This window comes from Leopardus geoffroyi, chromosome B2, assembly GCF_018350155.1.
Source record: "Leopardus geoffroyi isolate Oge1 chromosome B2, O.geoffroyi_Oge1_pat1.0, whole genome shotgun sequence".
Lineage (NCBI taxonomy): Eukaryota > Metazoa > Chordata > Mammalia > Carnivora > Felidae > Leopardus > Leopardus geoffroyi.
The window spans coordinates 115,034,710-115,047,782 of NC_059332.1; the positions used below are offsets into that span (position 1 = coordinate 115,034,710).

Consider the following 13,073-nt stretch of genomic DNA (forward strand, 5'->3'; position numbering starts at 1 on the left):
TCTTGACTCTTCTATACCAAAGAGAAAGAACTAAGATGAATTGGCTAAGGTTACAATGAAATAGATTTCAACTCAAAACAGAAAACCTTTAAACAGAGATACGCTGTGACAGAATTGGATACTGCAAAAGATCTTAAAGGTTAGTCGCAAGAGATGTTTTAAGCATTAGATCATTTGGGGGCTTTGTTATACAGAGGATTGAAGCAATGATTTGACTCAATTCGATTCAATGGTTTTTTATGGTCTTTTTACCCCAAAAGTCTGTGGTTCTATGAACTCATTAATAATCACAGGACCAGTTCTTCCTCTCAACTAACACAAGGCTTAGTCCTTCATACTTTTGATATCCTGCGTGTCTGGTATAGCTGTGTAATTTCTTTAACACAAATTTGGATGACAGGATGAAACCTCAGTCATAGCTCATATATTTTACACAAGAGGCAGGCCTGAGGTCAGTTTTCCTTTGCTTATTATTAATTAGTATGAAATCATGTATCTGTTAGCATATTGGGTGAGAACAATGAACTGTTCTATAATCATTAAAAAACAGAATTATTTTAACAGTCATTTTAGTCCTCGGGATTCTTTTGTAAAGAACTACATATATATGGGGGCACCTGGGTGGCTCAGTTGGTTAGGCGTCCCACTCTTGATTTTGGGTCAGGTCATGATCTCATGGATCCTTCCCCATCCCCTGCTCACATTTTCTCTCTCCCCCTCTCTAAATAAATAAATAAACTTAAAAAAAAAAGAGCTAAATATATATGTTGCATACCATGAGATAATCAAATACTAACCTCCTTCATTTTTTCCAGTTCATTCTGTAAAGCTTGTTTTGCAATCTCAACTTCTATAAGCTGTTGCCTCAGTTTTTCATTTTCATCTTCTGTTGTGGTTCGCTTTTCTTCTACATTTTCCAATTCATGGTGAAGTCTCACAGATACATCCTTTGCAACCTAAATTGAAGAGTTTTAACAATAAAATATAGTTAAAGACAGTACAATAAGTGAGCTAAACTTATACTCACGTTAAAAGTACTAAAAGCCAATACACAAATAGTTTCTATACTATACCAGGCATCTTTACAGATGCTTTACATATAAGTCATTCACATATATAAATTATTTAACCCTCACAACAATCCCATGAGATAAGTACTATTATTATTCCTATTTCACAGGTGAGGAAAGTGAGTCTCAGAGATGTGAAGTAATACGCTCAAGGTCACACAGCTAACAAGTGGTCAAGTAGTCTGGCTCTCCACTCTGTTTCCTCAACCTCTACACTACACCATGGTAATAGATGTTCAATCATGCTTTATAATGTGTATAGAAATTTCACATATCTCCTCTAATTCTACAACAAAACAAGATGTTTCCATTATCACTCATTTTAAATACTGGAAAATGGGGGTGTCTGGGTGGCTTAGTCAGTTAAGTGTCTGACTTCAGCTCAAGTCATGATCTCGCAGTCCCTGAGTTTGAGCCCCGAGTGGGGGGCTCTGGGCTGACAGCTCAGAGTCTGGAGCCTGCTTTGGATTCTGTGTATTCCTCTCTCTCTGCACCTCCCCTGCTCTTTGTCTCTCTCTCAAAAATGAGTAAACATTAAAGAGTTTTTTTTTAAAAACTAGAAAACAAGGTTTTCTAGTGGGAGTGGGACCTGAATTTTAATCCTATAATGTCAGGTGCTTACTTTTAAGAAATATGTCAGTCCTTGAGATTAAGTTTTTGTTTTTGTTTTTTGATTACAGTGTACATTTTTGCCTTTTGTTTTGAGATTATCTTGGAAATTCAGGGTTTGGAACAAAACCCTATGGTGTAGTATGATGTAGTGGCTCAGGACATAGACTGTGGTTTTATACTGGGTGAGGAGACAGCTTGGCCACCTACTAGCCTATATCCATGGGTAGGGACTGGGCACTTATAACCTCTGTAAAAGGTTCAGCTACCGTATAAGATGATGATAGGATTAGTAATCCTAACCTCATGGGTGCTTTTTTTTTTTTTTTTTTTTTTTTTTTTTTTTAAATCTTGAGCTAACATTTAGATAGATAACTAATGTTAATGTATATAACAATGTTTCCCACCGTGCTTGGGACATAGTGAGCACTCAACAAATGATAGGAAAAGAAAAAGAAAAAACAAAAAGAAATAATACAATGACTTTCATCAAATGTTTTCTCACATCTTTCTTTAAAACATAGGAAAATTACACTTGATTTTTATATATTGATGAGGTTAACATAATTAAAACTTTGTTTGGTGGTCCAAGGTTATGAAGATAACATTGGGTTTGCATTGTCAATGGATCTGCCTACAGTCAAACTGAACTGAACAGACCTCATCTACTTACAAAACTTATTTCAAGGTTAAAATTTCTCCACTGGGGGAAATTCTAAAGGAACAACTTCACATTAAAAACGAGGTTCTTTCACTTACTGCACTCTTTACTTCTCCAAAAGGGGCGGCAAGTGGGACAGATTTCTTTTCAGGGAGTTAGCAAAGTGGTGAGTACAGAAAGGAAGGAGGTTAGGGAGACTTGCGGAGAGAGACCTTAACTCGGATATCGTCCCAATGCTGTTCCTATTCTGGGCTTGAATTCCTCTCTCCGCAGGAGTCTACATCCCGCTGCTCTCGATTTCACCTGGCCTTTACTTGGAAGACAGCCTCTGGAGGCCAGGTCGACGCCAGAGCCTGCGCTCTGCCACACCCGCGTTTCTGCTGGGGGGGGAGGGGAGACGCCCTCTGCCACCGTCTCTGGAAGAGTCGCTGGGACTCCCTAGAAAGCTCCCAGAGCTCGCTCTCCGCGAGGCACTCCACACACCCTAAACCCCTCAGACCCACTGGTCTGTTCTTTCCCTTCCCCTGCCCGGAACCTGATACTTTGTGGTCAGCGCTGCGAAACTCCGTGTCTTTGCCAATGACCACTGAAGGCCTTTCATAACAAAGAGGTCCCCACTTGCTGCCCCTACCCCGCGCCTCCCAGCCCCAGCGCTGCAGACCTTGAGGTCCTGCTCCAGGCTGCGCAGCAGCTCCCCGTCGATTTCCCCTGTCTGTGCGTAGCGGAGTCTTTTGCGCTCGGCTTTGCGGAGGCGGTACTGCAGGATCCGGCAGTTTTTGTTGGCTCTCTCCAACTCGTGGCGCATTTCCTGCAGTTGACAGGCATCCTCTTCGAAGAAAGTGTCCCTCATCTCGTCCATCTCGGTCCTCAGCTCATCAATCTCGTTCTGAAGCGGTAACAGGCCGCGGGTCAAAATTAACGTCGCCCCCCGGCACTCGGACATGTAAAGTGTACACCCCATGCCAACTCCAAATTCTCCGTTTTATTGCCCCCTCTCCATAAGACAGGAGTGACAGAGCTGCATGAAGAAGAAACTATAAAAACGGGCCTTCTTTGGGCCTTCCCCAGCTCTCCTACTCAACCTCTCTCCATGAAAAAGTGGGACAACCCATGATAATTAGAGAAACGAAGGACCAAATTTGGATTTAAATTAAACCTAAGGCTACTGATCTTAGGCTGCTTTAAATCTGGAAAAGGCCTAGGAACCCCCTCCTCTCAATTCCTGTTCCCTTCCCTCTTTAAGGCTCCCTAACATGTTAACAGCCTCTCACCCTCGCGAGACACGCCCTAATCCTCCAAAGCCCACACCTCCCCTCCCCCAGCCGGGTTCCCCCACCCTTCTCACCTTGAGAGTCTCGTTTTCCTCTCGGAGCTTCTCCATTTCCTCTTGCATTTCTTCCTGCTCCTGGAGCTGCTGCGGGTGCGGCTGCGACGAAGGAGGCGCCGCCGCCTGCATGCCCCCTCCAGTTGCGCTGCCCTCTGCGCTCTGCTGGGGGCCCTCCGCTGCCGCCGCCATTGGGGAGACGGAAGGGACTGCAAGAGGCTCGCAAATGGCAGGGGCGCCAGAGACCGGGGAGCTGCGGGTGCTGCTGCCGCCGTTCTTAGTGTGCATCTGAGCCGCGGCTGCCGCCGCTGCCGCCCGCTCTTTCTTCAGGTGGAACTGGATGAGCTCAGACTGCAGACATCCTTCCTTCCAGTAGCTCCCTCCGCCACCGCTGCCACCCCCCACAACACCGCTTCCGGAGTTTCTGCTGCCGGGGCCTAGGGTTTTGCCCGCAGAGGAGGATGGTGAAGGGGAGGCCCCCTCCCCGCCGCTGCCGCCCCTCTGCTGAGCTCGTACGCCTTTCCCTCGCCAGCCCCTGGGCGGCGGCGGCGGCTGCGGAGCGCCCCCCTCCCTTTCCCCGGAGCCGCTGCCGGCTCCTCCTCCTTCCCCACCCCCTCCTCCTCCTTCCCCTAGCGGAGGGGGTTCCCCGAGTTTAGCGGACACGGGCTCTAGCTCCCGGGGAGGCTCCTCCGTCGGGCCAGGCCTCCTGCCGCCCACCGGGGCCAGGGTCGCCGCGGGGGCCGCTTCAGCACCAGCCGTGAGATGGACAGCTCCCGGCACGGCCCCTTTGGGCGCCAGGGGCGCAGCTTTCTCCGCCCCGCCTCCGCCTCCGCGGGCGCTGGCCGGAGGCACCGAGCGGCTCCCGGTCTTGTTGCCTTGCTGCTGCTGCAGCTGCTGCAGTCGAACAGAATTGAGTTTAGTGCCGGTCCCCACGGGGGACCGGGTGGTCGTAGTTGTCTGCCGGACCGAATTGTCCCTTAGTCTAGCAGGTGATTGTGCACGCTGCTGCTTTCTGCTGCTGCCCTCTGGGTGCAGGCGAGCCTCAGTGGCAGAGGTGGCGGCAGAAGCTGTAGCTGTGGCAGGGGCAGCGCCCCCCGTCGGTGGCTGACTCATGGCGGTCTAGGAAGAATCTATCAGATGAGATTTAGAATAGTCCATCACCAGATCATTCTTATTCTCTTCCCTCCTCAAGTCCTCCAACCTTCCTTTCTAATCTGGGGTAGAAACAAAAGAAGGGAAGCACACAACATGTCTGCATTGTTACAGAGCAAAGGGTGATTTCCCTAGAAAAGAGAAGTCCTAGAAAATAATGAGATTTTAAAAGCACTTAATAGAAACCCTGACTTCAGAAATAGGTGCAGAATTGTCAATTCTCATTTTGCCCAGGGAAGCGCCATCTCCATTTAATTCCATCTCAGTAAAATGGTGATGATCTGAAAGAAGCTTAATGTAACATTCTCATGGTTGCAGGTTCTGGCAACGCTGAGATATGGATCAGAAAGGAATTGGTAGGAAGGGAGATTTAAGGGAGAAAAAGGTTAGGGGATAAAGTCAGGCAAAAGCTTCAGAAGGAAAAGGAGGTGTCCACATGTTAAAGGTGAATCCCCTTTTTTGACTTTGGATTTCCTCCTTATTCAATCTGTATTTTAAAGCCTAGTTTAATAGAAAATGTTTTATTTAATTATTATTCTCAATTAGAGGAAAAGGGTCATGATGTAGGCTTCTAGAGAAAAATTTCCGTGGATATGTGGTGCTTTTCTCAGACACCTTTAACTCTTCATGTTGTTCTTGGTTAGAGAAATGCACCCATTTTCCTTTAGACTAGAGCTAAAATAAAAGTAATGAATGACTTTAAATCAACTTCAGTTTCAAGAAAGTAATGGCATTCAGAATCACCTCTGTGGTGTAGTTATTAGTACCCCTAAAGGTATTCTTCTTTAAGCTTTGGCAAATAATTAAAAAATATATATACTTTTGGAAAGGTTCATTGGTGGCTCTGCACAATTTCTTAAATTATAGGTGATGGCATCTATATTTATCCAAATTTTATAGTTTTTGTGAGTCATTTTGGTTTTAAGTGTAATTGCTAAATAGAAAATATTTTCATTCTTAAGCATCTTATTACATGTTATATATCATAGATAAAGTTGTACTTTTAAAGTGCCCAGTTCCTTCTATGGAGACAAATTCTGAGACAGAATGACCCTGCATCCCAGAAACCTGGTGCATCCTCACTCATGGTGGTAAGGTAAACCCTTATTGTATATTTTTTTTACAAGATAAATCCATCACTGGCTTTTAAAATCCGGAAAATAGCAAGCCATTGCTTTATGAGGTTCTTCTCCCTAGTGATCCATCTACCTAGTTAGTCAGTTTGGTGCTTTTTCCTTAGAAATATCATCTCTCTCTAACACAGTGAAAAGAGTATGACTAGGCAGAAAGTTCTGCTTTAAAAAATTCCTCCGATGAGGAGAGGAGATGCTTGCCAGTTACTTTACTAGCATTATTCCTGTTATGGCCTATTTTAAGTATCATAACTTAGTCAACATGCATCAATTCCTCATTTTATGAAGAAATATTACTAGAAGTTTCCTTCTCCACCTGTCTTTCTTTTTCAGGGTCTCCTTCCAACTCAATTTGAAAAATAATAGTGAATAAAGAAGACATTAGGGGGAGAAAAGTTATCCACCAACTTATTTTCTATATGTTCTCGGGAGACTCATGCTCCTAGAATGTCTGGCCTAGTTCATGGTCATGGGTCACACTAATATGGACCACCTAAACAAGTTATATTGCCAAAGCAACCTTATTTTTGTTTTGTATTAGGCATAATCACTCCGGAGCTGAGAGCCACCAGACAACGTTTAAACTCGGTTCTCAGACAGCTTTAACCCAGGAGAAAGCTCAGGTTCCAGGAACTCGTCTCCCACAATCAAAGGTACCACGCTGTCACGTGGTTCTCACAAAGTGACAAGATGCTGTGCCCCTTCAAGGCTTCCCCCGTGGAAATAGCCGACCACGCAACCCCGGATGAGCACAAACCAACAATTTTAATCTCAAATTTTATCTGCCCACCGACCCTCCCCATCTCTCATCCCCACCCTTTTAGAAATCCAGAAGAACTGCTCACTTCTCAGCAGACGCGATGTTTCGAAGTTGATGCAAATGAACAGCGCTTTCCTTCTGTTCTTCCGGCGACCTCAGCGTTTATTTTTATGCCTTTTAAAGACAAGGAAAGTTTAACTTCGTGGTATTATATGCGACTTTCTGGCTGAGCACGACTTTGGGCTGTCTTGCCTCAGTTCCACACCCAATTCTCCAAACAATGGCGTTAACGTGCAGACTCGGCGGCCCCCAGAGCCGGTTACTTCCCGCGGCCCGTGACTCGGTTGGAGCTGCGGCTCCGAGCAGGCGAACACGAGAGGTACCAAGCCGTGCCAGACGCTCCCCAGGAAGTGCACTGATATTCATGAGCTGACCTCACCGGACTGGGCAGGGGAGAGGGCGGGATTGCAAGGGAGGATAGCTTAGAAGTAACCAAAGAGAGGCTACTTTCAAGAGGAAAGAGAAGAAGGCGGGGACGGGCCGGGGGCGGAGGATGGTAGGGGAGGTGGCAGGAAGACAAAAAGGCCGGAGCCACACCCGAGATGGAAGATCCGTGGCTGCGCTCAAAGTCCGTGCTGCGCTCTCACATCCCGTACTTGGCAGAAGATTCCAAAACCGCTCGAAATCGGATGCACTGGTTTTCTGCAAAGCTTTGTCCTGGACCGATCAATCTCCATCAATTATTTACTTGAGCTCTTTTCTCAGGGAGGCGTATTCGAACAGCCTTCCTGGCGTGACTGACGTCTCCTGATGCAGCTGCGAGGAGCTGGCGGACGGCTGCTGGGAGTTCTCTTTGTTCGCTCACTTTAATTCCGGTAGAGCTCTCCACGCGGTGCACCCTCCCCACCCCCAGCCCGGGCGGAGTCATCACACATCGCTTTCCCCAGTAGATAATGGTTGCCAGACCCACCGTCCCACAGACAAAGGGCTCTTGTGATGCCTCGACCAATTTAGTACAAGCCGACTAAATATCCCTTTACAGAGATCGTTTACAGACGGGTTTGTCCTCGGTACATTTCCTTCTCTCCTTTATTGAGTTCTAATTTCAACTGTGAATACAAGGCGTAATTGCTAGCATCCATAATCTTTACCGTAGTGCATGTGATTAACGGGAATCATCCAATGTGTTTATAAAATGTGAGATTAAAGGCAATTCATGGGGAAAGGAGGTAATTCAGAATATATGTCTTTACAATGTACACTAATCCATACTGTTCCATAGTAATATTTTTAAAAATCCGAATAGAAATGCTTTTCCTGGTTTTTTTTTTTTGGGGGGGGGGGGGAGATGGTTGGCATGAAGATCTCCCTCCTACCTCAAAGGATTCCATCGTGAACTTGGTGATTCTCATCTTCAAGGAGAATAAAAGTAAACACTGCTTTAGAAAGGGTATTTTTTGTTTTAAAATTTTCCCATATTCATATGTGATTTTGTAGGTATAAGGAGCTCAATATATTGAACTAATAATTTTTTATGCTAACATGAATTTTAGTATAAGACATTTTATTTTCTGAGCGTAACATCTAGCACTAAAAATAAAATAAAAACAATTTAGTAGTAGTTTGCATACAAGTAACATGATTACAGCAAAATAAAAAGATGTTCAAGTCCTGGTGATTAGTATCTCCAGCCATCTATAAGACAAATGTAGTATCAGGACAAAAACATTCATGTATTCATCTGCTCTAGAATAGAGAAGTGCTTAGTATATGCTGGGCACTGTCCAAGGTGCTAAGTATGCAAAGATTAAAACAAGAAACGAGGCTCCAGCATATTGAAAGGAATTAGGATAATTTCCATATAATCCTTTGAGTACTTTTTGAAAGTGGAAATGCAGTATCTGTGACATCTATAATGAATAGTTCAGACCTCAACTAGGGTACTAAATATAAAGGGAAAAAAAGCAAAGTAAAATGCAATCACAATTTATTTGGAATTTATAGTAGACAATTTGTCATTATGTACCCAATCTTGAGTTGTAATTTCCTTAAGAAATACCAAGATCAACAGGTATCATTCAACCAAACTGGATAAATTGGATAAAAATATTTTTTCACATTAATCTTTACAAATAAAATAATATCATTAAAATTTTTTTAATGTTTATTTTTGAGAGAGAGAGATGGAGCATGAGTGGGGAGGGGGCAGAGAAAGAGGGGGACACAGAATCCAAATCTGAGCTGTCAGCACAGAGCCTGACAAAGGGCTTGAACTCATGGACCATGAGATCATGACCTGAGCCGAAGTCGCATGCTTAACTGACTGAGCCACCCAGGCGTCCTGGTGAAGGTAATTATTATCACAATGCATGGGACATGTACTAATCCTAACAAATTATAAGTGATAACTACTATGTGCCTGGCACTGTAAGCTCTCATTAAATGTTAACTATTATTGTTGTTTGTATTTTCAGGATATTATTACATTAGTTTACACAAATTCTCCCATTCTTGAATTTCTTGAGGACACTTGGTTAGTCTTGGGTTATTTTATAATTGTCCATCCAAGGTAATGTAATATTATATGTTAACTATAATTATACTAAAAATTAATTGTAAATGTAGTAAATGTTTTCAAATAATACTCTTGTTTCTCTAGCACATAGTTAGTACAGGGGCTGGATTTTTATTCGTAGGCTTCAAGTGACAGAAGAAAGGTGATATTTTCAGATCCATTCTCTGTTTTTAGAAAGTACTTTACCTTGGAGATATGCTATTGTCTTGACCTTTACTGACATATGTATGCAGTCACAAGTCACATTTGTTCTCTGGACTACATTTCAGATAATGATTTATGAATCCTAGACTCCTTGCATTGTAAACATCACGATTCACATTTTTCCTTCTAAACAGATTATCCACCATATTATATATTGTGTTTAGTCTAATTTCTAGTCTACAATTTCTCAAAGTAAATATATGCATGTTGTAACTTAACATTGTGACCAAAAACTAGTAGTTTAATTCATATCTTGGATTCAGGCTGCCTTGTGAATGGCAGAAATTGCTACTCTACAATAATGCTTTAGTTACTCATGCATTTGCTGTTGTGTAAGTTTGCAGTTAGGTATTGCATACTCAAAATTCTGTTGCATTACTTCTATAAATGCTCATGAATATTCACCCTTGGTAATTCAAACCAGTGTCTAGGCACTCATCATAGCCAAAATGCTGTCAGATGTCTGATTTCAACATAGCCGCATTGTCAATCTTAATCTCAGTGGAAAATTTTAAGAAGTCTGCTAGTTATTATGCAAATGCTATACATATTTAAAATCACCATTAAATTTCCCCTAATATCAAAATCATTCATTTTTATAACAATGTCTTAATAACTCTTTACCTCACCCCTAAATCCTTCTTCATCAATAATTAAACTGACCTAATATAAATATAGTAGGCTAATTCTCATTATGCCAAACCAACAAGAATGGCATCCTAAACTACCTTACACTTCATTAGGAAATTTTAGTTCAAGTTTTTCTTTTCTACTTCTTACCTTCCCCATGCTGTCTAAAAAAAGTATCTAAATGTCTTCCTCTGCATAGACATAATAGAGAAAAGATTCTACTAATGGCAAATAGATTTGCTCTTTTTTTATGTTATTATATGCTGACTATTTGTTAAATAAGCTGCAAAAGTAATATTTCAACATTTATTTGATCCAGTTATAGAAAAATAAGGAAAATCCCACCTATATTTTATGTTCTAGTATCCAGTTTTTTGTTGTTCTTAAATGTCAGTGAGGTTTTTATTCAATGTCTAGTCACTAAAGTTTTGGATATTATAATATGCTATGCAAAAATCAGGGCATTCTTTTATCTGATGAGCCTAGATTGCTTTGACTTGATTTATTCTTCACTCAATGGGGTTTTTTTAAATGAGATTATTTATAAGATGTAGATTGGATATAGGGGAAACCATAATGGATACTTCAATAACTTGGGGTTGAATACCAGGCTGGAGCTATCCACACACTTTGTAAAAAAAATCAAGTTACCATTGACAATAGTATTAAAAAGATAAGAGAACAGAGTGATCATTGGAACCCAGAAAAAATAATTTTGTGTAGAGCATGCCACTTGAGAACAGTGATTTTCTTTTTCTTTTTCTTTTTCTTTTTCTTCTTCTTCTTCTTTTTCTTTTCTTTTCTTTCTTTTTCTTTTTTTTCTTTTCTTTTTCTTTTTTGTTTTGAGAGAGAGAGAGAGCACGAGCTGGGGGGACAGGCAGAGGGAGAGAGAGAATCTTAAGCAGGTTCCACACTCAACATGGAGCCTGACACCACAGGGCCCAATCCCACAACACTAGGATTATGACCAGAGCTGAAATCAAGAGTCGATGCTCAACCAACTGAGCCGCCCAGGTGCTCCTCCCAACCCCCACCCCCCCTTTTTTTAAAGAGGAGAACAGTGATTTTTCTATTGGGTGACATAGTCAGCTCATGATGACCTGACTCTCCTCCTTGCCTCTGGTCTTCTGCTGGGGCTCTCCTTGATTGAACCAATTAAATCCAGAGGACTATGGAAGTATGTGATGTGAACCACTCATGCCTGCTTCTCCTGGTTGGAGAGCAAATTCGAAGTAGTCAAATACAAGATTCAGCACAGAGTAAAATAAGTCAGACAGAGCAAGAAAAATACCATATGATTTCATTTGTACATGGAATCTAAAAAACAAACGAAACAGAAATTGAGTCATAAATAGAACAAACTGTTGGTTGAAGGAGGGGGTAAAATGGGGAAATAGGCAAAAAAGGTGAAGGGGATTGGGAGGTATAAACTTCTAGATATAAAATAAATAAGTCACCAGAATGAAAAGTACAATATTGAGAATATATCCAATGATATTGTAAAAGTTTTGTATGGTACAGATGGTAACTACACTTTATCATAGTGAGCACTTCCTCATGTATGTAATTGTCAAATTACTAATGCTGTACACCTGAAACTAATCAAATGTCATATGCCAGCTATACTTCAATTAAAATAAAAGGGATATGTTGGGAATGCAAGCTGGTGCAGCCACTCTGGAAAACAGTATGGAGGTTCCTCAAAAAACTAAAAATAGAACTACCCTACGACCCAGCAATTGCACTACTAGGCATTTATCCAAGGGATACAGGTGTGCTGTTTCAAAGGGACACATGCACCCCCATGTTTATAGCAGCACTATCAACAATAGCCAAAGTATGGAAAGAGTCCAAATGCCCATCGATGGATGAATGGGTAAAGAAGATGTGGTATAGCTATACAATGGAGTATTACTCGGTAATCCAAAAGAATGAAATCTTGCCATTTGCAACTACGTGGATGGAACTGGAGGGTACTATGCTAAGTGAAATTGGTCAGTCAGAGAAAGACAAAAATCATATGACTTCACTCATATGAGGACTTTAAGAGACCAAACAGATGAACATAAGGGAAGGGAATCAAAAATAATATAAAAGCAGGGAGGGGGACAAAACAAAAGAGACTCATAAATATGGAGAACAAACTGAGGGTTGCTGGAGGGGTTTTGGGAGGGGGAATGGGCTAAATGGGTAAGGGGCACTAAGGAATCTACTCCTGAAATCATTGTTGCACTATATGCTAATTGGGATGTAAATTTTAAAAAATAAAAAACAAAACAAGTTAAAATAAATAAATAAATAAATAAATAAATAAGATATGCAGCAAATAAGCAACAATATGATCAAGAACTCAAAGATTTTAAAATTACTGTTTCTCACAAAGTCATATTTTTCATATGTGATAGAAATCTTAAAATTTCCATTTTCAGAAAAAGCATACATTTTGAGATATTACTTTCAACACTGGTAATGAATTTTCTCTATTGTCATTTTCATTGGAATTACACATTAATCAATTGAAAAGATTATAATTTTGGGGCACCTGGGTGGCGCAGTCGGTTAGGCGTCCGACTTCAGCCAGGTCACGATCTCGCGGTCCGTGAGTTCGAGCCCGCATCAGGCTCTGGGCTGATGGCTCAGAGCCTGGAGCCTGTTTCCGATTCTGTGTCTCCCTCTCTCTCTGCCCCTCCCCCGTTCATGCTCTGTCTCTCTCTGTCCCAAAAATGAATAAACGTTGAAAAAAAATTTTTTTGAAAAGATTATAATTTTTATGATATTAATTTTACCTTTACATTAACTTAGTACATCTTTTTATTTAACAAGATTGTCTTTCTGAATATGAATAATTTTTTGTTTTCCCAAAAAGCTTATACATGCTTTATTAGATTTGTTCCTAAGTGTTTGATATTTTTATGCTATTATTAAAAGTGTGTTCTTTTTAAACACATTTTAAAA

The 13,073-nt window shown here is 41.6% G+C and overlaps 1 protein-coding gene across 3 annotated transcripts in view; it reads right to left on the reverse strand.

Annotated features, from left to right (window-relative positions):
* The window catches only part of SOGA3 (SOGA family member 3), a 44,904-nt gene extending 37,340 nt beyond the window's left edge, over window positions 1-7,564 (reverse strand). For all 3 annotated transcript variants that reach the window (XM_045499507.1, XM_045499508.1, XM_045499509.1), the window contains exons 1-4: window positions 6,795-7,564; window positions 3,686-4,878; window positions 3,002-3,226; window positions 798-956 (exon numbers count right to left, since the gene is read on the reverse strand). In XM_045499507.1, coding sequence (XP_045355463.1) covers window positions 798-956; window positions 3,002-3,226; window positions 3,686-4,777 — 1,476 coding nt within the window. In that variant the 5' untranslated portion in view covers window positions 4,778-4,878; window positions 6,795-7,564. The remainder of the gene's footprint in view (window positions 1-797; window positions 957-3,001; window positions 3,227-3,685; window positions 4,879-6,794) is intronic.
* Window positions 7,565-13,073: the final 5,509 nt, after the last annotated feature.